Genomic DNA, 25520 nt, shown 5'->3' on the forward strand with positions numbered 1-25520 from the left:
TGTCTTTCTTCTCTCCGTATTTAAATCTCCAGAATCTATTGGTAAGTGCTTAGTTCTGAAGCGCACTTCACCCCCACTAATTTCCATATTCAGAATATTATTATTATTATGATAATTATTATATGATTAGTATTATTATTCTTAAAATGCATGGCATGCATTTTACTAACAGTCAGTGTAGTCACCAGATCCCTTTAGTGGCGCACACGCACACCTCCACAGAAATGTTGTCTTATCAGTCATAGCAACACCTAAAAGAAACAGTACACATGTATCACGTAGATCTAGAACAGTAAATGCCATAATCCAGCCTAAACTACAGTGTTTGTTTTGAGATAGCCTTCAGTGTATCCTCTTTTTATATATATATAGATTTATATATATATATTTAAATAGAATTTCCAATATTTTCCTAAACTATGTCATAAGTACAGTTTTGTAAAGTTTCCTTTAAGTTATTTGAGGCATATTTGATACATATCTAACTCTATATAACCAAACGTCTAGGAACTCAGATGCTTCTCTGAGAATGGCAGTGCAGCCAATTGTAGCATTTTTGCCCCTTGTGGTACAATGAAACTTGCTTTTATAACTTGATAATACTATCTAATATATTCCTGTTTTAACAGTATAGTAATTCAAGTTTCTCTTAAGACCTTATTTAATTCTGTAAATCTAATTTGATTCTTCTTCCAAAGCCCTAGCCTCCTTCTTCTCGTACTAATGCTTCTTCTTTCTAATCTTATTTGCATTCATATTATCCACCCAGGTGGTACACCAATAAGAGGTAAGAGTGCTGAACTAACGTTCACAGAATGATCTTACTCATTCTTTCTGTCCTTTCATCCCTCTCATCTTTGTCTTGTTTTTGGGTTGGTTTTGTTTTGTTTTCCTTAAGGAAAAAAACAAAACAAAATACAAACCGACAGAAATGTCCATCATCTGATTTTCTTTTTCCTTTGTCCTGTTTGGTTATGATCAGTGACTCTCATATTGTGATCTTTCTTTCTACACATTGCCTTTTCATTTTCCTTTTTTGTTTGTTCATTGAATAAATAAACAAATGAATAAATAAATAAATAAGAATTAATTTGTGATATGCTTCAAAGCAAGCATATCCAGGTCTCCTGGCCATAGCCCAGTCACAGCGTACCATTTGTCCCTCTTTTTTCTTTTTTTTCTTCTTCTTCTTCTTCTTTTTCTTCTTCTTCTTTTTCTTCTTTTTTATTTTTCTTCCTTTTTATTCTACTTTTTTTTTCCTTCCTCTTTTTTTTTGTCCAACTGGAGCAAAAAAAAGATCATTTTTTTTCTTCCTTAGCTGTTCTTGTCCTGGACCAAAGCCAAGATGGTCTGGAGAACAGTAGCAGACATGCAGAAGACAACATGGACTATCTTCTTTTTGTCTTATCTTTCATAAAAGGTTTTTGTTTTTGTTCTTCTTCAATCCTTTTTTTTTCTCTAACTTCTGAAAATTGAAAATTATATGTCCCCCCCTAAAAAATTACAGAAATGTTTTTTTCCCTTTATTGTGTTTTTTTTTTTTGGGGTGGGGTTTTTTTTTGTTGGTTTTTTTGTTGTTGTTGTTTGTTTATTTATTGTTTTCTTTTTCTTGGAATTCTCTCACCTCTGGATTTTTGGATCTTCTAATCTACAGGCTTTGGAAATGAAAGGTTACTGACTCATTATTCTTGGTGGTATGTGGTATTGTTGGTTTTTGATACTCTAGCAAAACTGTTTACTTCTTTTGTAATTCTTGTTTTGTATTTTTCTTGGGTTTTGTGGCACCACACTGCTAATCCCACTTGTGGATTTTGATGGGTGTCTTGTGGAGGCCCTCCTGCGGTCCTCAGCAGTGGATGGTTGGTTCTTCCTTGTTGGCGTAGACCATGCTTTTTAACTTTTTTGTCTTCTAATTCAACTGCTCTTTGTTTTTCAGCAAACGTGCTTTAAGCTTGTAAGTTGCGGAAAACTGTCTTTCTTATCAATCTGCATGTCTTAAAGGAGTTTTATTTCTTTAAAATAATATTTTGATGATTGTAAATGACTAATACAGTTTCTTTTTTTTTCACTTCAAGCAGCCTTTTTGTTATTGCTGCACATTTTTGGCTTTCTTCAGCAGAAGATTTCTTGAAGTCTGTCCCGCCTTTTTTACGAGTACCACCTTTTGTGCTACTTTTGTTACTAGATTGAAACAATTAAATAAAAATTAAATAATTATAATGACCCAACTACTTAATCTCTTTTGTTTTATTCAAAAGCCATTCTTCCTTGAAGCAGTCTCACCCATCTTCATTTTAATGGTTTAGGAAAGAGTATTGTTTAGAGGGTTTTGGTTTTTTTTTTGCCAAATGCAAATTGTTTTCCTGTGCTAGCACTGATGATGTGAAAAAAATAATCTCTTTGTTTTTTTCATTGCATCATTTTCTGTCTGTGCACCTTAGCAAGAAAATGAACCGACGTTGAGTGGACCTTCGCATACAAGCTTTTCATATTGTTGAGAGGTGTATTGTTGTGGATAGAAAAAGCCTCCTCTGACCGTCTCTTTGGCAATGTATTTTATATTCATACAGGTGCCCTCCAAATTGAACTGAGTGAAGAATCTGACCAAGGCAAATATGAGTGTGTTGCAACCAACAGTGCGGGTACACGCTATTCTGCCCCTGCCAATCTATATGTCAGAGGTAGGAATGACATAACCCTGGCATCCACTGTTCATTCAGGTTCAGGGCTAAGATACTCTCAGGATCTATAAAGTTACCACCGTAATAATCAAAATGCCATGGTAAATGTGTCAGTTGTAAAATTCATTTTAAACTGTAGAGGAAAGGCTTGGGGTTTATTTTGTTCTTTTAAAGCACTCTTGAGTCCAGTCTATCCTGTGGGTTAAGGTTTGTAAGTATATTTATATTTTTACATCTTAACTTCTGTTTTTCTCCCAAGTTAAGTTAAACTGTGCTTTGCATTTTTTTCTTTTATTGGTTTGGTTTTGTTTTGCTTTTCTTTTCGAACTCCTGAAGTGACTGCTGTGTGTGCTACTAATCAGCTGAGTGTAACCCCAAGGCATTGAGGTGTATGCCTGTCTGACCTCTGCTGTGTAACTGCAAAGGAAAAGCTTCTAACTTTATAACTTGATGTATGCAGAGCACAACTGTATTTTCCTCTTTTCTGTTTCTTCTTATTATATATGCATGTATATATATATTTAATGTAAGACTTGTGAGTGAATGATAGTGGCCAATTGGCTATATTATTTTGAGAAATTACCTGTGTATATGACAGGTATGATTAATAAGAAAACAATTATATTCTTCTGTGCGGTAGTAGAAATGGTTATTAATATATGAAAATATTTTTTAGTTCAGCTAGAAAGAAGGACTTTGTTGCAGGCAGTATTTGCTATGTCTAATTGATGCAAATTTCTGTAAAACAAAGACTATAACATACATACATACATACATATGTGTATATATGTGTGTGTGTGTGTGTGTGTGTGTGTCTAGAGTATAAGGGGATGGGCGGGGGAAATAGGAATGAAAACATAAATAGCTGTAAACTTTGCTGCAGGGTGGATTACCTTACAAAAAATGCCTAGCTTGATTTTGAAATTTTTTTTAGAGATGATTTTTCAATCAACTTGATATGTTTTCATATGGTGTGACTCTTTCGGCTAATTAAAAAGAAAAGAAAGGAAAACCTTTCATAGTTATGACATCCATAGAAAGTTATTTGATCTTTTATTTTCTTTCTCTTGTCCTCCGACATACTGACTTTCCTGTACTGCATGAGGCATGTATACCTTTATATCCAAAGGAAAATTTCAAAATTATGCTAGCTATTATTTCTAACATTATTGTAGCTGTAGAAAATGCTAACTTTTCAAGATGAGGCAGGAAGGTTTAATTAGCGCAAGTAGAGATGTTCAACTAGCAGTTGAAAGCCTTGATATGGCCTTTTTACTCTCTCTGTGTTTCCCTTGTTTTTCTCCTTTCCTCATTTCATTGTGTTCTGCATCAAACCCCCTACATCCCTCAGAGCTGCGAGAAGGTTGGTGTGTTTTTTACTTTTTACCCACCTTACAAAACTATTAATTAAACCAATAACAAAGAATACAAATGAAATGAATGTAGCTGCATTGTGGCATTTTTTAAGTTAATGTTATGTTTAAGCAGAGAATGCCCTGGTCATGGCTTTTGATGAGTGCTGGTATCTAACTGTTGTGCACGATAAGAGAGAATGAACCTGGATGCATGGCAATCTTTTTAGCTATAATACTAACGTCTACTAAACTTGGTCAGTGTTCCTGCTTTTTCTTCCCTTTTAATTTCTTGCTTATACTGATGCCTGCTTTTCAAGGAATGGTTTCAGTAGTTGCTTTTCTAAATAGCCTGCGCATGAAGACTAGACTCTCCTTTGTCTATAAGGATTTTGTTCAATACAAGAAGTTCCTCATTGCCTGCCATTTGCTTCGTGTGGCCTCTGTGAACTGGCCGCTTACGGATGTTTTGCTTTCTGCTTGTTCCCCTTCTGCCTGTCATTCACTCATGAGGCCATTGCAGTAAGCCCCTCCCGAATCCATAGAAGATCACAGAAATTTAATCAAACCAAGAGGAAAGGTTTTAGACTAACATAATTTTCCTTTATTTTTTTTAAACTCACTCATAGTCTTATTTTACTTTTAATTTCTTTCTGAATTAAAGCTGTCTTAATCATTAGCCTCTATTAAGGCCAAATAAATACAGTTTTGAGTACAGTGTCCAATTAAAGGCCTAAATACAAACCTACCTCTCTCAGCTACCTGTGTCGCTTCCACCTCCTACACACATATGCACACCACTGAGAATATTTGAAGCAGGAACACTGATCTGTTATTGCCTGGTAATTTTCTCGGTGTTGTGTTTGCTTAAATATTAACTACTCTGTTAGTGGAATGTCCTGCTGTGTGTTTAAGGTTGACACCCCTTGCTGTCAATACAGAAATGTCTAATATTATCAATCCTTATTTTGCTTTCCCTTAGCTGTGAGCATAGTGGAATCCTGAATGTTCAATATTCTGCTATTTTCCCAGTGGCCCTTCTTAACAGTTGCTTTTTAACCCCCTAAATTTAATCTTAGTTCCTTCTCCCTCAAACTGTATGCTTCTCTTAAACTCCTGTATCTATCTGTCAGCCTATCCCCATCTCTTTCAAGTTTTCTTTCCTCACCCAGTATGTTTTCTTTCTGAGTTCTTTTTCTCTCTGTCGTTTTTACTCAGACATTTCCCTAAGCATGATTCTCTATTTTTTCTGTCATTTGCTTGCTTGCATGACCAAATCCAGTACTTTGTACTGGCTTTGCCTAGTCTCCTTCTGTGACTCTCTCTCTCTTTCCATATATATATATATATTTATATTCTTATTTATATAATTTGTATATGTGTATACATATGTGTATATATATATATATATTTGTATCTGTGTGCAATTATATATTTTTTTATGTTTGTTTCAGTGTTAGTGTGAGGTCTTGAGGCTGCATCTACTTTGAGTCGGAAAGCAAATGAAATTGCACTTTCAATTTACTGTAGGCAGTGTGTTCCAGGACTGTGATGTGACAATGTGGCCTAGCACATTTATTCACATCAAATGGAAGCACGCAGCATTGAAGTTGGTGATCAACTCAAGCATGCTGTTGACCTTCCAGTTTTCTTCTGTGCATATATATATGTATGGGCATAAAAAATGCATATATATATGTGCGCCTGTGTGTGTGCGTGCACGTGTGCGTGTATATCTTTTGCATGGTGTTTATGTATTGTTAGTATATAGTTAGTTATGTGTGGGGCCCTAATAGGTCTGAATCAGCCTTTGTATGAATGTGCCTATTAATAGCCTCAAGTAAATACAGAATAATTCACATTGTGTGCAGACAAAATTCTTGCTTAGTCTCATATTTCTCTTATATATATATTTTCTGGCAGATCGGAATAGATGTTAAAACATTAAATTGTGTCTGTACACTGCATGCTGTCAGTATGCAAGACTCAGTGTCTTTTTTTTGTATATGTTATTACCTTTTTTTGTGTTTTGTTCCAGTTCGACGAGTCCCACCAAGGTTCTCTATCCCACCCACAAATCATGAGATCATGCCTGGCGGGAGTGTAAATATCACCTGTGTTGCGGTGGGGTCACCAATGCCATATGTGAAATGGATGCTAGGAGCAGAAGATTTGACACCTGAGGATGATATGCCAATAGGGAGGAACGTCCTTGAGCTTAATGATGTCAGACAGTCTGCAAACTACACTTGTGTTGCTATGTCTACCCTCGGTGTTATAGAAGCAATAGCACAGATAACTGTCAAAGGTATATCCCAAGCACATATATATTGTCATATTTCAGTCTTTTATTTCATTCCTTGCCATATTCTGAGCAAATACATTGCACTGAAAGGGACTCAGTGCCACTGGCACTCTTAAATCAAGAGGGTAAATATTCCAGCCAATCACTGGCATAAGGCAAAACAGAGGCTCAGACAGCAGTAATGCTCATAGACTAAATAAAGTAATATTTATTAAAATGTTAGCCACAGTATTCCATTATTCTTCTGTGTCTAGCTCCCAGCCTTCATTTCAGTTAAAGATCTTAAAATGTTGCATTTACTTGTCAACAGAAGGAACCTTTACAAACCATTTGATTTTTAGAGTTGCTGGGTGTCCAAGTATCGTATTCATTGAGTATTTGAAAATTAAACTGTAATGGTTTATTGTCCCTCTGTAAGATTTCTCTTCTGTATATGGTTATGGCATTTATTACAAAAGTCAGTATCATTAGTTCATGACAAATGAACATATTGAACAGAGCTTGAAGATTTTCTGATAGATTTTTGAAGGAAATCATAGTTGCCAAAAGCTTCCTCTGAATGGATCACGCCTTCTTTCCATTCAGTTTTCCTGTTATGATTTTGTTTTGTTGTTTGTAGCTTCTTAATTTAGTAACTAATGTCTACTGTTACCTAGTGCTGACTGTATTTTTTGTCATTTGTCTTTAGCCTTACCCAAACCTCCTGGAACACCTGTTGTGACAGAAAGCACAGCGACAAGCATAACATTGACTTGGGATTCTGGAAACCCTGAACCAGTTTCTTACTACATAATCCAACACAAACCCAAAAACTCAGAGGAGCCATATAAAGAAATTGATGGTGTGGCCACAACACGTTATAGCGTGGCTGGCCTAAGCCCATATTCAGAGTATGAATTTCGGGTAGTTGCTGTAAATAACATTGGGCGAGGGCCAGCCAGTGAGCCTGTGTCAACAAGGACTTCAGAGCAAGCACCTTCAAGTGCACCCCGCAATGTGCAGGCCCGTATGTTGAGCTCTACCACCATTTTAGTACAGTGGGAAGAACCTGAGGAACCTAATGGGCAAATACAAGGTTACAGAGTTTATTACACCATGGACCCCACTCAACATGTTAACAGCTGGATGAAGCACAACGTGGCTGACAGTCATATTACCACTATTGGGAATCTCGTACCCCAGAAAGCATACTCTGTGAAAGTTCTTGCTTTTACTTCTGTTGGGGATGGACCACTTTCTAGTGACATTCAGGTCATCACTCAAACAGGAGGTAAGCTAGCAGTGAACAGAGTTTGTGTGAAAAAAAATTGAATGCATACAGAAATTTTGCACAGAGAGACTTTGAGTTTAAAATGTTGCAAAACCCCTCCCTTTCAAGGATAATCAGTTTATTCGGGCAGCTTTTGCGAAAACATTTTCTTAATTCCACAGTGCAAGTTATCTCTGAAGAGTGGAAATTACCCCCTCACACTTTTATTTCTTTTTTCATCAGTGTCAAGAAGTTTATCTGGAGTTTAACTGAAGTCTCAGGGTGACTTTCATTCTGGAGGTGGCCAAGTGTTGAGGCTTCTGTTTGGCAATGCTCTGCGCACCAAACAAGTTTGTCAAATAGTTCTTCGTAGCTTTCTTTGAGGAGTTGCCAGTGTTGGTAGGCTTTATTTAGGTGGCTTGTGACTCCCTTATGCCACATCACTCTAGTGAACCTTGCTTTTGGAAGTCTAAAATGTGTGTGTACCACGTGTGTATTCAGCTAGTTGGTAAGGTTCTGAGAACAAAATAAAACATGAAAGCATTAAATACAACAAGCATTTGTGTAGGTTCAAGCAAGCAGTTCTGTACACTTTGGATTTATAAATCGAAACCTACCTGTCCTTACAAAGTGCACACCAAAAGGTCACATTTTCTTGGTTTGTCTTTGCAGTTAGGTTGTTTTGTTTCCATTCAGGAGTTTTAGGTCCATTAATTAGTTTTACTAGCAAAGGACAAGCAAGCACAGTGAAAAACATTGCAAAAAATATTTTATGAAATCTAAAGCAAGAAGCTCTGGGGTAGTTACACAAAATGGTTTATTGTAGCAATAAGAAATAAAAGCTCCTTTTGTCTAGCAGTTTAGAGAAAGCTCTATGAAATATTACTGTAGGTCAGTGATTGTCTAAAGTATATAATACTACTTGAATTTTTTAGTACAGGGACGTTTCCTGTTGCAGAATTTAGCATCCCTCAAAATCTTAAAAAACAGGTCTCTAAAATGTAACTGTAGACAGTTACGTTTCATCCAGTTTTTACTTCTGTGTTTTACCAATATGCATTTAATAATGACAGACAATGAGGTATTATCCTGGAATCTTTCTAGGTGTTGTATTACATAAAGATACGTGTTTCCTTTTGCAGTATCTCAGCTGAGAAGTTACAAAATTAACTATTTTTAGACCCTCTAGTGGTACATTAAAATGTGTCTGCATGCACATGCAAATAGAAGTATGTATACCTGTCATAGTTCACAACTGTGAACCTCTTAGATTAGAAAGTGTTTGACAGTGGCTTCCCCAGTAAAGGATGAACGAATCGAAATAATGAGCACTGAGGCTCAGCTGGACTGTCCCAAGTCACATTACTTGCTAAGGTCAGTTCAGAAAAGTTCTGTTTATTAAAACCTTCATAGAATTTGCTGTTAATCATGCCCATCTGTTCCTGATTACTGTTGCAATCTGAAGAAATTATAACAAAATTAATAGTGCTGGAGGTTTTCTCAGTACATGCTTTCAACTTCGTAACAGAGTTGACTTGATAATGTTTATTTGTGGCTAATTTAAAAAAAAAAAATGGGGTATACAGGAGGCATACTTAAGCACTGATACTTTTCCTTGAAATACCAACATTTTAAATCAGAAAAGAGAAAAAACCTAAGAAAGTCTAGTTCAGTTTTTCAGTTCGGGGTATGTTTAAAAACTAAGATTTTCCCATTTTTCTATCCAGTAGTTTCTCTTCAGTGAACACCACAGAATAAAATGCCCTCTTTGCCCTTGTCTTCCAGATTTCCTGTATTGTAAATCTGAATGATTTACAATGTGTTTGATTTTTTTTCCTTTTTTTTGTTAAACAAATAAGCCTACCATTATGAATATATAGCTTAAGCCTTATACTTACTTTGGGGATATTAGAGCATATATACAACAAAATCTTACTGACATCTGTGACTTACAGGCTCTGTTAAATAGTTCAAAGCTTTCCTCCCTTAAGTGTATTCTGATCTTTGGAGAGAAATTATGAAAATTAATAATTTGTTCTTAAAAAGACTGTGCAGAGGAATTTTTGCTTTCCTAGTACAGCAGAGTTTTCTTTTGAAATGCCTGTGAGTGGCTTCTTACTTTGCAGGTCAGCAGAAACTCTGCTGATAGTGAAGCAAGTTTTTAATTAAAATATTGACTTGGAGCATGTAGTTTGAGAGGAAGAGAAGGAAGCATTTTTCAGACAACCAGAAATAAAATATTTTTTAAAAAATCATGTTCAGTTTTGATTTTCAGTATTTTACTTAATCAGTTTAAGGCAAAGCCGTATCCTATTGCCCCACAATAGGACAATTAACCAGTTGTTTTCAGCACTGTTTTCTTTATGATAAAAAGACACCATTTTAAGAAATTCTTTAATCGGAAAAAAGCTGTGGAGATCAATTCCAAAAGTTATACCTAGGAAAGTCCTTATTCTTGCCTTTTGGGCCAAAGGATTTTATTCCCTTGAAGATGGAGTCAGGACTGGACAGTTATTTAGGTGAATTGACTTACCAAATTTTAGACAAAAGAAACCTTGATATAACTTTTAGTGTGATACTTCTTGCCCTGTATATACTTTTTTAGAAAACAAAAACCTGTTGGTCTGCGTCCAGTTTAGGGGCTCAGCACATACTTCTTCTGTATCTTACTATATTTGCTTTCTGTGCTTAAAGTGGTCAGAAGTACATATACTCTGAGCAACTTATTTTAACCTGTGTGTACCAGGAAAATTTAGAGTTTTAAACTGTCTGGGTTTTGCTTTTGTTTCATTTCATTTTGTTTCATTTTATTTCATTTTTACTGTGCAAAGAGAGGATAGCTACTGAAGGAATTAAGAGAATCTTGTCTTTGTTCTGAGCTTTGGTAGAAAGAGGGGAGAATGAGAGATGCATAAGGTCTATTGGATAGTGGGTTACTGGAGAAAGAGAGAGAAAAAATATTCAGCGAAATGAATGTGCAGCTGTAAGCATATGCTTCTTTAGACAAAAACTTAAAATGTAAAACATACTATTAATTTTAAACCAAGGCTTCTCCATGATTTGGAGACTAAGGATCATTACAGTTATAAAGGGCTAATGTTTTGAACACATGAAAAAGGACAGTAATGAGAAGATTAAGTATCTGACTTGCAGGGTACATAAATGAAACCTTAGCTTAAACAAAATTAATGTTTCTGGAGTTCTTCTAGTAAAAGAAGATTAGAAAATCAGAGGAAGAGAGTCCATAGCAAGCAGATACTGTTCTGTGTTGTAGCTAGCTAACTACTTTACCAGAAATTCAAAATTTTTGTTACTAACACAGTTTTCTGTTTACCTCAACCAGCTGAGGAGCTGTGCAGGAAACTAAAGTGCCCTTCTGATTTGAGATCCCATTTTATGATTCTGTTCTGGCACTTTAATCAGGGGTGAACACAGAACCACAATGAAAATGTCCACCAGTCTGTATTTGTTTCTGGTTATCCAGCAATAAACATGGAGGACTAGGCAAGCAAAAATGTAGACCTTTATATGAAGTTTTGAAAAAAGTCATGGACTTTGTTCTTTGTTTTATTATTGCATTGTAGTCTTTCATTGTGTATACTACTTAAGATTTGTCATGTTTAGAAGTAAGAAGACTTATTTTGGAGCACAGGGAAGTTAAGGGTTTTAATGTACTTTTGTAGAGCACATTGCCCTCAAAGCAGAAAAAAACTGACAGTAGTGAGAGAATGCTTCCTCAGAAACATTCCCTTTAGTGACCTGCCCAAGTACAGCACTAATATGGAGTTAGATTTGATGTGTGAAATCAAAAACACTTCAGTAAGAGTATGAAGTCCACTTACGTAGATTTTGAAGTTTCTCTAGGTCTTTTTCTGTTTCTGAAGTGAAGCAGTAGCTTCTGTCAGCTCCAGCTTGGCTTAACTCCTATGTGCCACTGAAGATTTTTTTGAACAGCTGTTGTGTGTTCTGGGCGTAAATCCTAAATAGTTTAAAAGTTATTCTTCCACTTTCTTAACTAGTACTTTTCCTTTGTCTTAAGCAATGGGTTCCCTACAAGAGTTTTTTAGCAATACAGAGTGTTAGTTGCTGTTATTTTGGGTTTGTTTTCTTTCTTCTCCTTCTTCTCTTATCTGCCTGGAGCAATGCAGATTTCTCTGTCACCTCTTTCTTCTGTCAGTGTTTTCAGCATCAGAGTTGCCAAACTACAGTTAAAAAATCTGAGGGGAGACTGGATTTTGCGGCAAGGTATTATTTTGACAAACAGCATTTGGAAAAGCCAATTAGCCATCAACTTGTCTTAAAAAATTATTGAGAATTGCAGACCTAAGACCACAAAGGGGTTTTTTTATAAAAGGAATACTTGGAGAATGGGGGTCTTAAAACATGCAGAGACAGGAAAGACCCTTAGTTCTCCATCTGCTGCCATATTTATCATAACAGATGGTACCAGCCTTCATATGAGTCACTTGACTGATTATTTACTATTGCTGCCTGACTGTGTTCTACAATTCATATATCCATACATTAAGTACAGATCGTAACATCACGAAACAATTCAGGCTGGCAGGATGATCATCTAGGGAGGTCTCAAGCCACAGCCGCTGCCCAGAGCAGACTCAGCTGTGGGGTCGGACTAACTTTCTTAGGGCTTCACCCAGTTGAAGTGTAAAGCCCCCCAAGTCTGGTATGGTCAGCTTCCCTGGGTCCTGGCTTTATTGCTGTGTTGTCCTGAGCCTCTCATATTTCAGCTTGGGCTACTGCTTTTCACCTGCCACACCCTGTGAAGAGCCTGGCTGCATTTCTTCCGTCCCTTCCATCAGTGCTAAGAGTACTGTTGAGTGCCCCCAAAACCATCCCTTCTCCCAGCTAAGACATCCCTAGCCCTGAAGCCTCTCCTTGCAAAATCAGAAGTATTTCTGTCAAAAATACTTAGTTGATATATGTTGTAATTGCTCCCTGTGTTTTGTGATCTTTTCCCCTTTTCACTTTGCAATACTTAGGCAGTGGTCTCTTTTAGACCAGGCATCTTTTAGAAAAACAGCTAATTAGTCTTATCCCTTTTTGTTCCTGTAAAAACAGTTGGTGTCTCATTACTCTCACTCATTGAAAAAAAAAAGGACTGGTGGGGAATTGCAACCTCCACACAGGAGCTTGAATATGCACCTCATGTGGAAAGTTTATCCGCCTGTTTAAAGTTAGATATCAAATCTGTAGCAGCATACACAAGGGCAGTGTTATCCTCAGAGTAATATTCTGTAAAAGTCTGGGGAAGATAAAAATTAAAATACAGTTTTTCTTACTGTTTGCTCCATGGAGTTTTTAGGTGTTTCACTGTACAAAAGATACATACTTGTAAAGCTCTAGTAGAGTTCTCCCCTGAAAAATGTGACGTCATTCTATTTGTCACACTTGGTTCTCAGTGTGTGCTGAGGAGTACTTTTTTTTTCCCCTTAAAAAACAGCATGCTACAACCACAGCGGTAGTGAATCAAGGGTTGGACTTGATGATCTTGGAGGTCCCTTCCAACCCAATGATTCTATGATTCTATGATTTTATTCTCAAACAGCTAGAAATGCTGTGGAAAACTGTTTTGTGCCTTATCAACAGCACTATTAACTGAAAGTAATGTTTTAGAACTTGGGTGCCAAAACTATTTTATACAATCCAATGATAGAGGTATATTTTACTGTCTTTTCCCAGTCAGCCTTATTATTTGCTTTAGATTTGAAGACGTAAATGAAGGTAACATTTGGTCTGGATAATTTCTGTGACCATTACCCAAGATACAACAAGAACGTTCTTGTCTAGTGCAATCAAAATTGTATTTTTACTTCTTGCAATTAGAGTGTGTTGTCACTAGAAATTCCATTATATGGGTAAAAGTACTAGTCTTTAAAGTGTAGAAATATGTCACTAATGACAGCTTAACTGAAGATCTCTTCAGTAGGTTATACCTTCTTCAGATTACACAAGCATTCAATATGTAGATGACTCAAAGAGCAGGATGTGTTTACTGTCTTTTTTTTATTAGCTGAGCAAGTAACTTTCATATTTGGAAATGAATGTAATGGTTTTAACACTTTATTCTAGACTATTCCAAGCAATCATATGTTCTACTAGCTTTTCCCCATACACATACAAATATATAGATGTATATGTTTGCATTTTCACATGTAGGTTATTAGATCACTTGTATTTATCACCAGCCATCTCTTCAATTGCTTTTCAGTTTTGTGTGCATTACTTATACTATGAAACATTTATTTGAAACCATTGATAATTTTTTAACATATGAATTAAATGTATCAGTATTCTTTTTCTATGCTCAGATTAATTTACGTCATAGTACTGTAAATCAATTTGTTTAAGTTTAGTAAGTTAAATGAAGTAATATTGTGTGAAATATTCAGATAGTAGTTTAAAAGGTTCGAAAGTGTTAAACTAGCCAAATAAATAACAGGCAACACTACTCAACTTTTTCTTTAGTGCCTGGTCAACCACTGAACTTCAAAGCAGAACCTGAGTCTGAAACGAGCATATTGCTTTCCTGGACACCTCCACGCTCTGATACCATTTCCAGCTATGAACTGGTTTACAAAGATGGGGAACATGGGGAGGAGGTAAGTGGCAATTGTACATCTTTTAAATAATCTTTAGTGAGTCAGACATGAAATGCTGCAATGGTTTAAATTTCATGTATTAGTAAGTTTCTTTAGTACAAATGCCTTGATGCTTAAGACTTTGTTAAACCCAAGAGTTAGTCTAGGGACAGATTGAAAGTGTGTAAACAGCTGAAAATGCTGTTGATGGTTACCAGCCAGTGGAATTTTGCTGTAGACAGCAATGTGTCCTTCACAGAAGTTCCATCCAGTTTCAGACATTGATTGTGTCCCCAAGCCTGTTCCTCTACACAGGCTTGGAAGCAAAAGTGTCTGGGGGCATGTTATGGACCTTTAAGCTTTTTTTTGACTTGTACTTGGATGCTGCAGTCTATTTTCAGCCTTAGGTAATTTTTGTTTCTCTATGCCATCAGGTAAGAGAATTATCAGGCCTTTTCAGTCTTTCAATAATAATTGGGAATAAAACATGGGTTTTTTTCTAAAGATGAAAACCTGCTATGGACTTATTCTGTACCATTATTTCATAAATAATTTTCAGTTTGAGGGCCTTTGTTGTGTTTCTACTATAAACTTCAGAGTAATTTTCCGATAGGAAAAATGTGATCTTACGAGGTGTCCCAGACAAAATAAAGAAGCCAGGAGTGTCAGAAGGCAGCAGGGGAGTGTCAGTCTTATTGGTTTCTTCTGCATCATCTACTCATTGCCAGTGCTTCAGCTGAGCTTACATTTATGACAGCTTCACACATACGCTGTGAATACATAAGCTTATTTAGTGGAAGGGGACCAGAACCATACTTCACCTCCAAATAGGATGCAGGCCTCTTCTTAATAAGTTACCCTTTGGCCAATTTTGCTTCTTAATGATTTGAAGAAAAAATCTAACTACATGGTTAAACTCAAGATTATTTACACTATAAAATGTTGTAGTTCACTGTTGTAAAAGAGGCTTTGTTCATGTGGTATTGCCTGAAAAGCCTCTTATGCTTTGTACACAGCTATTTGTTCCTCAAACAGTCAAGTGGTGTTTCTGTCTCTGAGTTCCACCTTTTAAACTGTTGACTTTAAAAAATACTGTTCCTTTTATGTGTTTGTCAAATTAATGTATTAATTTTTGGTTTGGTTTAGTTTGGTTCTGATTTATTTTCCTGAATTTAAGTTTTTCTCAATGGGGTTATCAGAGTATGAAAGCGTTTCCTGTATGGGCAACATATAGAATTCAGATTCTCTGAATACTAATCAAGACATCCTCTTATGCTTACCTTTAGCAACGGGTTTCCACCGAACCTACTACATCTTATCGTCTGCAAGGTTTAAGACCAAACAGCCTGTACTTATTCCGTCTAGCTGCACGTTCTCCTCAAGGCCTGGGTGCTTCAACAGCAGAAATCTCAGCGAGAACCATGCAGTCAAGTAGGTGTCTTTCCTTGCAAACTTTATTCTCTTGTGTTGTATTTCTTGAAGAGATTAATCTCATTAGTCCAGAGAGGCATCAATAAAGGCAGAATACAGCATTCATGCTGCTTAATAGAGCAAAAGAATGCTTAAAATGTATATTTTTGAGGTGTATTGTGATCAACTTAATATGAGTGGCTTTTACATAGTTTCAAAAAACGACCTCTGTAAACCAGTGTCTAAGGAGGCAATATAATGCTGTCATAGTCATATTTTATTTTATGTTCTAATAAGGTAAAATGTTGTATCATGCAATAGGTGCGCATTAATAACAGTTCTTTACCCATAAAATTCCACCCGTCTGTGTATTTCCTGTAATACTAGGTTGTTTCTGCAGCATCTCCCTGAAGTACAAAAATCTGTAGAGTGGGTCATGTTGAACATTTGAGACTGTACCAAAAATTTCTTAACAACTCTTCTGTAGTAGCTAATAATCCCGATTTTGTTAGATTTTCTTAATCTGGTCTTTTTACAGCGTTCAGTCATTTTACACCAGTAGAAAAGTAGTTTTCTCACTGGTGCTTGTGGAAACAGTGTCATTAAACTCATCACATTTGCCCGCAAATGAGAGGTAAAAATTTGTCAGAGATTTATATATACACCTTAAAATATTTAAATTAAGACTTAACTAAAACAATCAGATATTTAGCAATGATGTCCATAAGTGTTATTTTTGCCTGATAGATTATGCTTTTCTGACAGTTTGCGTTATAATGTGTCATTTTAAAACTTAGTGCAATTCTATTTGTATTTGTTTTAAATTAAACAGCCTGTTTTTAAAGTAATATTATTCAAAACAGAAAATTCAATTTCTCAATTGGCATGAGTCTTTTTAATTTGCAATCATGGCAGATGTGATTACACAATCATTCCTTGGTAGCGTTATTTATTAATAGCAGTTAGTGTGACTGGAGACACAGTGCTACACGCTTTAACCAAAGCTAAATGTGTTTCTGAAGCACTTCTAAAGCATTTGGAACAAGCATAAAAGACAGCTATATAACAAGGCTGGTTTTAGAGATAGTGGCAAGGCACCTTTTCATTTTAATAATCCAGAATCAATAATTTGATTAAGAAAAAGGTATTTATTTATTCTGGGAGTCATTTCAACTATTTAGAATGCTCATTCTCTTATATTGAGCGAAGATTGCTTAGACTGTGCATACAAAGTAAACATCTAGGAGCCAAGGCTTGCATGTTCCATGTTTAAGGATATTACCAGTTTTCCTTTCTTGAATATAGGAACACATTATATTTTTCTCAGCCTTCTGTCTTCAGATAGTAGGGAGATCCAGTTGATTTCAGTGGTCAGACCCAAGTTATTTGCTGAAAATATTACAACCTTTTGTTTGCAAAAAAAGTTTATTTAAAAAAAAAGTATATACATTAATAAAACTGGTTACACAAGTAGCCTTCAAATTATCCTTTCTTACCTAAGTGCCATATATTTGCATTTTAAGGGTATAATGAATTAAAAATTAATAAACTTCTATGAGTTTATTAGCAATATTCACCAGAATATGCTATTGCCTTTCATCTTGGTATCAGAGGAAGATGCTGCAGGGATTTATTTCTTTTTTGTCAGACCCTTAAGGGACATTTTACAAGTATTTTACTTCCTGCACAAGATAATGGTAGAAGGCGATTTGCATGTTTTGAGTACTTGATTACTGAATTAGTGTATATAAAAACAATCCCAAATGTGATAAATCTGTTCCCCCATCCACCTCCTCTAGGTATTTGAAATACTGGTACATTCCCTCATACTTTCCCTTCAGAAGAGCAGTGTACCATACTGAGTAAAAAGCCATTGATCCCTGTGGAAAGAGCTGTATGGAACTGAAAGCTACATGTGTAAATGCAGGAGGTCACAGCAGGTCCTAGGCCTTGTCTGTTGTTTTAATTTTGTTTCATGTACCTAATATAAATATAAATATCCATTTGTTTATTTTTTCCCTTAAAAAGTGGGGAAGAAAATTGGAGGGAGGGGGGAGACAGGGGTAAATAAAGGTCTAACACAATAAAATTTATGTTTTCCTTATAAGAGAGAAGGCAGAAATAGGAAAGGAATCTGCATCTACTACTTCTGCGAGTGACTTTGAGCTATGGCTCATTTTTTTTGGTGCTCTGAATGATTTGTTAGCGAGCATAGGTTTTGCTAAGTCAAAGTGCATTGAAGCCCATAAATGCACACCTAACTTACAGTACTTGATTTGCCTTACTGAAAGCAGTGAAATAACATACATGCTTAAATGTCCTGGAGCTTGGAAATGGTAAATATGCTAACATATTCCTTCAAAAAAAAGGCAGTAAAGGTGAGCACTTCTGCTCCGGAAGGTTGGTGCTGGTGACAAGAGATGAAACAAAGTCAGAAACTCCCACCATTCTGATGTGCTGATCTTGTAAACTCTCTTTGTAAAATGAATACTGCTATACCTGCTTTCTTGATGCATTGTTTGGGGTAGATTTTTTTTTTCTGTAGAAGTAATTTACATTACTGGTAGGATTAACTCTTTGCTAGCAAAGGTGTCTCCAAGAGGAGTTAAAAAAATAAAACTGACAGCTGATCTAGGGTAAGTACAAGTTACAGTCAGAATCAACAAGCCTGTCACTTTTTCCTGGTAGGTAAATCTTTGACTAAAACTTTCTTCATCTTCTATGGACTGCATGCTCCTATTATGTTGGGTGCAATAAATGTTTCATTAAATGCTTTCTATTTAAATGTAATTTATGGTTGACTTGTGTCAGGCAGACTCTGTTATTTAAAAAAAAATAATTTGTTTAGGAGAGTGGAAAGGCTGCAAAAATGGCAATCTGTGGAGCAATTTCTAGCAATTACTGCAAGTTTTTGGGAGTTCTGTTAAAAGAGATTTTTTTTCTCAAGGAAAGTAAAGCCACTTGAAGGGGATATGTCCAAATTTGTAAGTAAATACGTGTCACATGTCATTTAAAATATTATAGCTTGCACTAATTGCAATGATTATAAGGATAGATCAGTAGTCATAAAAGTGTTACATTTTTGTTTATTTCAAGAAGAATTTTAATTACAGGTAGGTAATATTATTTTGAGGCTTCATTTTCATATATTTCCCCCACACCCTTTTTCACCATTTAGTTGGTCTCTTCATTTTCAGTTTCCTCATGTTAATAAGCCAAGGTGCATATGATTATCTGATGTTTTGCTTTTTTAAGTTTCTACTTTTTCTTTTGTTTCTTTATTATTTTCATTTGGGTGTCCTTTATTTATTTTTATTTTTTTCTTTTGTTCATTTTTTTCAATCACTCCTATCCTTCCACTCAAATCCTCCTTTAACCCACTACTGAAATTAGAGCCATCAGCTCCTCCTCAAGACATTAGTTGCACAAGCCCCAGCTCCACTAGCATTTTGGTAAGTTGGAAACCTCCACCGGTGGAAAAGCAGAACGGCATTATCACTGAATACTCCATCAAGTACATTGGGATTGATGGAGAAGATGTCAAGCCCCATGAAATTTTGGGAATTTCCTCGGACAGTACCCAATATCTTTTGGAACAGCTGGAAAAATGGACTGAATACCGGATATCTGTGACTGCTCACACTGATGTTGGACCTGGCCCAGAGAGCTTAGCAGTATTGATTCGGACAGATGAAGATGGTATGTTGCCTCCACTACATCAGTTTGCACCTCTATGACTCTCTGTCGATCTGCTGTCTTTTGTGTAGGCTAAACAGTAATTTTTTTCTGCTCCTCTCTTTTTACCAAATATAATCAAATATTTTCGCCCTTTGAGCTTTGTAATCAAAGACTTGTCCTTTCTACACCATTTTTATATTTGATATTTTTGTAATTTTTTATCAGAAAGCACTGTTTTTGTGAGTGACATGAATTTGCTGCTCCTTTTTGCACATACATATCCTTCTTGCTCCTTGAACATGAAAATAATTCTCAGAAAAAAAACTTTCTGCCTTTTCCTTGATTTTACCATCACTGTTATTTTTAAACACTTATGTCTATAAACTTTTTTTCAGGTTTTGTTTTTTTTTTTGTTTTTTGTTGTTTTTTTTTTTAACTGCTTTCTTCTTCCATATTGTGCTTTTTGATTTGCTTTTTGGGGGGTTGTTTGTTTTTTTTTTTTTTTTTTGGTTGGATTTTTTTTTTTTTAGTTTTGTTTTTTGATCTGGAAAACTGATGCTCCTCACGTTTTCTTTTCTTCCATTCTTGAAAGTGACAGAAGACAGCCTTGTTATCAACCTCCTTTTTATACTACTGAGGAAAAAAAATCAAAACAAAACAAAACATAGAACTTGGCGAACAAAAACAAGAGAAACTTTTTTTGAAATCTTTTGTGGTTTTGTTGCTGTTATTGTAGTATTATTATTTCAATGATTAAAATATCTCTTTGTACTATAATGCTTTGAATCTCAAAGCATCTTCCTTGGCTTTTGTACATTTTTACATGTTTTTCTATTTCTCTAATACTCCTTTTTCTTCCATTTTTTGCATCAGTCATGTTTTTTGATCTTTTCACTGAAAGGTAGAGCAGATTGGTTGAGCAGTTTCATTTGTGGAATAATTTGTATTCTTCAAAGAAAACATAGTGAGTCTGCCCTTTTTTAAGAAAAAGAAAAAGCCATGGGTGGGAGAGGTGCCTGTAATTCTCTTCTGTCCAATGATGTTGTTCCAGTTCCTAGTGGTCCTCCTCGCAAAGTCGAGGTAGAGGCTGTCAACTCTACTGCTGTTAAAGTGTCATGGCGCTCACCTGTGCCCAATAAGCAGCATGGTCAGATCCGAGGATACCAGGTCCACTACGTAAGGATGGAAAATGGAGAGCCAAAGGGTCAACCCATGCTGAAGGACATCATGCTGGCTGATGCGCAGGTAATTCGAGCCCTTTATGTTCTTTTCTAGGTCACAGTGAAGACATTTAATGTACCAGAGAGCTATCCAGAACTGCCTTTTGTTGTTTGTGTGTGTTTTTTTCCTTTCTGTTTATCAGCCTACCTGCTAACATTTTTTGTCTCTGTTTTAAAAACGTTTTTTAGAACACTTACATTTAAAGGTTCTTGGGCCAAATCTAGACACCTTCTTCTCTATTGGTCTACAACTAAATGCTAAGATGTGTCATTCTTCTGGTCCCCCTAAACCTAGAGACTGATGGACACCCTATACCTATTCTCTGAAGTTTTAAAGCGTCAGGGTGGTCTGACCCAGGTCACATTCAGTGTAGCAAATTGTGCACAGCCTGTTCCCCCCATGTGCTATTGCACTGTTTCAGTAGAGAGCCTAAAATCATTAGAAGCCTGTGTTAGCCCATTATTACAGTGTTTCTGTGATTAGCTTGTAGGCATCTCACCACACATTTCACAAGAAATGAATTTTCTTAATGCAACTGTATAAAACCACTGAGGTATTTATACTTTTTGTTATTCATATCGTAACTGTAATAAAATTAGGAGCTTAGTTGAAATAGGCATGCAGTTATTTATATTGCAAAATTTTCCGTGTTTTAGAAATTATGAGATTATGAGGTGATGAAAACATCAAGTTTAAAAAGCTTCTCAAACTAGGATTTTACTAAGTGATGCAAGTGTTCTGTAAAGCTTAAGATTCCCAAAGCTTCTGGTACTGGAGGAGTCATCCTACATTGAAACTGTTATCAAGTACACACCTCTCACTCCTAGCCCATGGTTTATGACTGGATTGACTGGAAATGAAATTATCAACCTAAATTAAAGAGTTAAATCTGCTTCCTAAGTATTTTATGTGAGTAAATATATGGGGGTTTTGCTTTTTTTTTTCCCTCCCAGTCTTAGTTCTAAATTTCAGTTCTGCAGAGACTTTTTTTGAGAATAGATCTCCTACACCTGCATTTTACTGATGACCCTATTCTCAAAATACTGTCTCTGTGTCTGGACATCTTTGTTGCAGTTTTACCTGCCAGTACTTATTTAATTATTTTGCAAAACACGGTGTTCTTGCAGCTTAAATTCAGTGGAGAGAAAGATGAAAGTGGTTCAGGAAGCAGGAAGGGAAAGGGAAAAGGGAGAGGCAGTGGAAAAGGACATTCTAGTGTTAGTGTGATTTGGTTCTCCCCCTCCTTGCACAAATTTTTACTTTCATCCTCTCTGAGTTTAAACAGTTTTAAACACTAGCAAGTTAGTAACTGGAGACTAGGTAAGATATTTGAGCCCAAATATTATAAAGGCAAAAGTTGTATTTCTTCTTTTGTCAAGTTTGGCTTTGACCTACCTGTTTGCCATTGTTCCATGCTGGATAGTCAACTACCTTCTCTTCCTAACACTCCTTCCTGCCTGTCATACTCCTGTGATGCATGTCATCAGGGCTTGTGCAGGCGTGAAGACCCTGAGGTTAAAGTATCAGTGTGATTAGGTTTCAGGACTTAAAAATCCTACTAGTAATTTAAATAATGAGTTGCATTAATTTAGTAAACTGAAACATATAGCCTGGTAACTTGGTTAACTAATCCAAGGTAACCTTTAATTCTGCCTTGGTAACTTTTAATACAAACTGTTATAAAATAATACTATGTGGTACAAGAGGATTCATTACTTCTTTCATTTGTCAAGGAAAGAGAAGTAGCTGATTTTTAGGGAAAGCAGAAACAGAATTAAAAATGTCCAACCTGATTTCATTAACCAAATTCCACGTAATTCTACACAATTAATTCAAACTGTAAACAATTTTTTGAGACATCTTTGATATTTATTTTACTATTAAGAAGAAAACTTTATCTCAACCAGGCTACAAATCTCCTTATTTCTTTTGTTTTTCCCTTCAACTTACTTTACTCTAAATCAGTGGGAATATGATGATACTACTGAACATGTAAGTAGTTTTTGACTGGGCAGAAAAACATTGTGGGTTTGGTTTGGGATTTTCTTTTTATTGCTTGTTTGCTTGTAGCATCGTTCTAATTTTTTGGGCTTTTTTTGGGGTATTTTTTTGTGTTTGGTTTTGGTTTGGGTTTTTTTGTCATTGCACAAACGCATGCTCCTAACTTCAAAGGTTTTTTTTTATGACACTTTTTTGGTTTATTTTTTTCTTTTCCCAGGGAGAGAGGGTTACTGTTGCTTGCTTATTTTGAGGTTTAGCATGATGCCAAAATGTACAGCACTGGTTTGTGTTTTCATCTTTTTGATGGCTGTCACTAAGTTTGCCTCACAATTTCTTGTTTGTAAGGTGTTAGAAAAATAAAACAAAAGTGGTTCAGAGTTGCATACCAATCCTTGTATTTTTCTGTATTCATTTTAAGGTTAACAGGTTTTTTGTGTAACTGAAGTCAGTTGTGCTTTCTTTTGGTTAAAATAAATGTGTGCTATCAGAAAAGCCACATGCCATGCACTGTTTATGCCTGAGTAATAAGGCTTGCTGTATCCAAGTCACACTTTTAAACATGCAGTCATATCTCTTACACCATGAAGAACTGATTGTTTTAGGTGAGGCTAATATCTTCCTCACTGCTTTGGTTTTGTGGTTTTTGGGGGTTTTATGCCTTTTAGTTTAATTCTGTTAATATCAGGTGCAGTTTCCTTATGAAAGATGTGAAGTCCGTCTTACTGATTTTGGTCTAAAGGGTCAATTAAATTCTGAGATAGAGTCTAAGGAGGGGATTTTTTGGTAGTAATTTTTTGTTGGAGCTACTTTGCCCATTCATTCTAATCATTGCCTTGTTTATTCTATATTGCTGATAACTGATTGTAAATACAATGTTGAATTCCAATCACATGTTTAGTAAGCTCATACCCACTGTCTTGAGAAATTCATGTACTAACCATAATTTTTATATTAACTTTTCATAGCTATTGCATCTGAGGGGTGTGTGATTGCACATTTGCCATTTATTCTCGGTGTGCAAATACACCATCTCTCTGGCAGTATTGAAATTTAGTGTAAGTTCATTCAGGCATCTGGAAATGCAAAGGAATAGTCCAGTGCTTACAGGCTAGAAGCTGGGAACTTAAAGCCAGTCAGCTGTCTTCAAATACTGTCCCTTTATATTTGCATATAAATTTTTTTTGTATAATGCATGTCAAGACTTAGTCCTCTTATTGCCCTTATAGCATGACATAAGTTTAGTGCATTCCTGTTGGTTCACCCTTCACCATCTTCTGTGTGCATATATGTACGTGTGTGCACACATGTGAAAAGGATCCCCCCTTGCTGTGATACTTGCAGTTCGATCTTGTTGCTGTTCATTTGTACTAGCAGAAGAGCTACTTCTATTGTAGCTGCTGTTGTTTGTTTGAGGGCCATCAGATGTATCCTCTGACCAGATTTTTAATGCTGTTCTAGGTAGTTCCTTTAGAGCTGAAGAGGGAGTTGTTTCTGAAGTCCTTTGAGAAATTTAGAGGCATAGTCCAACCAGTGACACAGGGTGCAATGAAAATAGTAAGGCTTCCTTGTTCAACTAAACCATCATTACTGACAGTGTGCGGATATAAATGCAACACTTTTCTTACTAGGCAGTTTAGAACTATATCAGTGATATCCTGTGAATGACTAAGTGAAACTGAGTTTCTCATGTCTACATATGCATGCATTTCACAGCGTCAGTAGTATTGCTTATGCAAGATATTTCAGACGACTTTATTCACTGTTCACACCACTAAGCCTTTGGCCTTTTTCTTTAAACTACCTGAGGCATACTATTTGGATGTATGCTGTCTTTCATTGCTTAAGTGAGTGACACGTTTTGCATTATGAAGTATTTCACACAGAACAGCAAATGCTTGCTATCACTGCCAGTAGCTCAAATATATACATGCTGTGTGTAATATAAAGGGGGGTTCTGAAGGATTCCATACTCTCTTGGCAAATAATCTGTTTTTAATTCATTTTTCTTGTTCTGTTTCATCTTAGGAAATGATAATTTCTGGGCTTCAGCCTGAAACTACGTACTCTTTCACTGTGACAGCCTATACAACGAAAGGTGATGGAGCACGCAGCAAGCCCAAACTCGTATCTACTACTGGTGCAGGTAATATTTATACACACATTAATCTCTAAGTGAATCCTTTGACTTTTTCTGCTAGTGTTTTGCTCCTATTATTTGGAAGTCTCCTGTTGTGTGAGAAGTGTTTCCAGGACATAGCATTTTCTGTTTCAGGATTTGACCCTTTATTTATTTAGATAAAAACAGAACCCCCTTTATCCCTCTCAATTCAAGATGGGCCACTTTATAGTTTTTAGTAACTCTTCCATTATGATTGGTGTCTTCTTGGAGAGGAAAAGATAGAAAGTCAGAGCTGAGAAGGATATTTGAAAAATTTGTGAGGGGCTCTCCTGCTCTTCATGAGAGCAGCAGTGCTGCTGACTGTCAGTGAAAACATTGAAAGAACGTAACTCCTTGACAGTCACAACTTATCTCAGAAGAATGTGATTATAAAGCAGAGAACTGGAAAACAAAATGAAAGTTGATCCTGTAAAACCCCGAAACCCATATTGATTGATGGGTAATTTAAGGCACAAACTGAGGCAAAATACACCGTGCCACTGTGTTCAGTCTGCATTAGATCACAAGTGGTACTAGATGGTGGATATCTGACTGCATAATCAGTTCAGCAGTTAGCACTGGGATGAACTAAATTGCTTTCAGATGAGGAACAATGTTTTTTTTTAACTTAAAGTTAAACGCTTCGCTGTGGCACCGCTTAACCAATTGATGCCACCACAGCTTTAGTGTGGTGTTCACCTACAATTGTTCCAGTCTGTAGGTATGAAGATTTTAGGTATGTAGGTAATATTCATTTTAGGGGGGTTGTAGTGCAGCCATTAAGGATATTCCATAACAATCACATGTAGCTCCATTACAAGCTCTCTTAATAACAGTTATGCTAATTGTTTATGCTATGTTTATGC

General features: G+C 36.0%; 1 protein-coding gene across 30 annotated transcripts in view; it reads left to right on the top strand.

The window, feature by feature from the left end:
* Window positions 1-25520, top strand: part of PTPRD (protein tyrosine phosphatase receptor type D) — a 313470-nt gene that overhangs the window by 177762 nt on the left and 110188 nt on the right. For 6 of the 30 annotated variants that reach the window (XM_039381978.1, XM_039381979.1, XM_039381984.1 and 3 more), the window contains exons 6-13: window positions 33-41; window positions 770-787; window positions 2571-2681; window positions 4033-4044; window positions 6072-6341; window positions 7027-7608; window positions 14074-14207; window positions 15473-15617. In XM_039381978.1, the coding sequence (XP_039237912.1) occupies window positions 33-41; window positions 770-787; window positions 2571-2681; window positions 4033-4044; window positions 6072-6341; window positions 7027-7608; window positions 14074-14207; window positions 15473-15617 (1281 nt within the window). Of the gene's footprint in view, window positions 1-32; window positions 42-769; window positions 788-2570; window positions 2682-4032; window positions 4045-6071; window positions 6342-7026; window positions 7609-14073; window positions 14208-15472; window positions 15618-18989; window positions 19296-20325; window positions 20520-22460; window positions 22488-24521; window positions 24640-25520 lie in introns of all 30 variants that reach the window. The other 24 variants (XM_039381989.1, XM_039381971.1, XM_039381964.1 and 21 more) reach the window with 11 other exon arrangements.

The sequence above is a fragment of the Pipra filicauda genome, unplaced genomic scaffold (genome assembly GCF_003945595.2).
Source record: "Pipra filicauda isolate LSUMZ 115617 unplaced genomic scaffold, ASM394559v2 scaffold24_size8852520_pilon, whole genome shotgun sequence".
NCBI lineage: Eukaryota > Metazoa > Chordata > Aves > Passeriformes > Pipridae > Pipra > Pipra filicauda.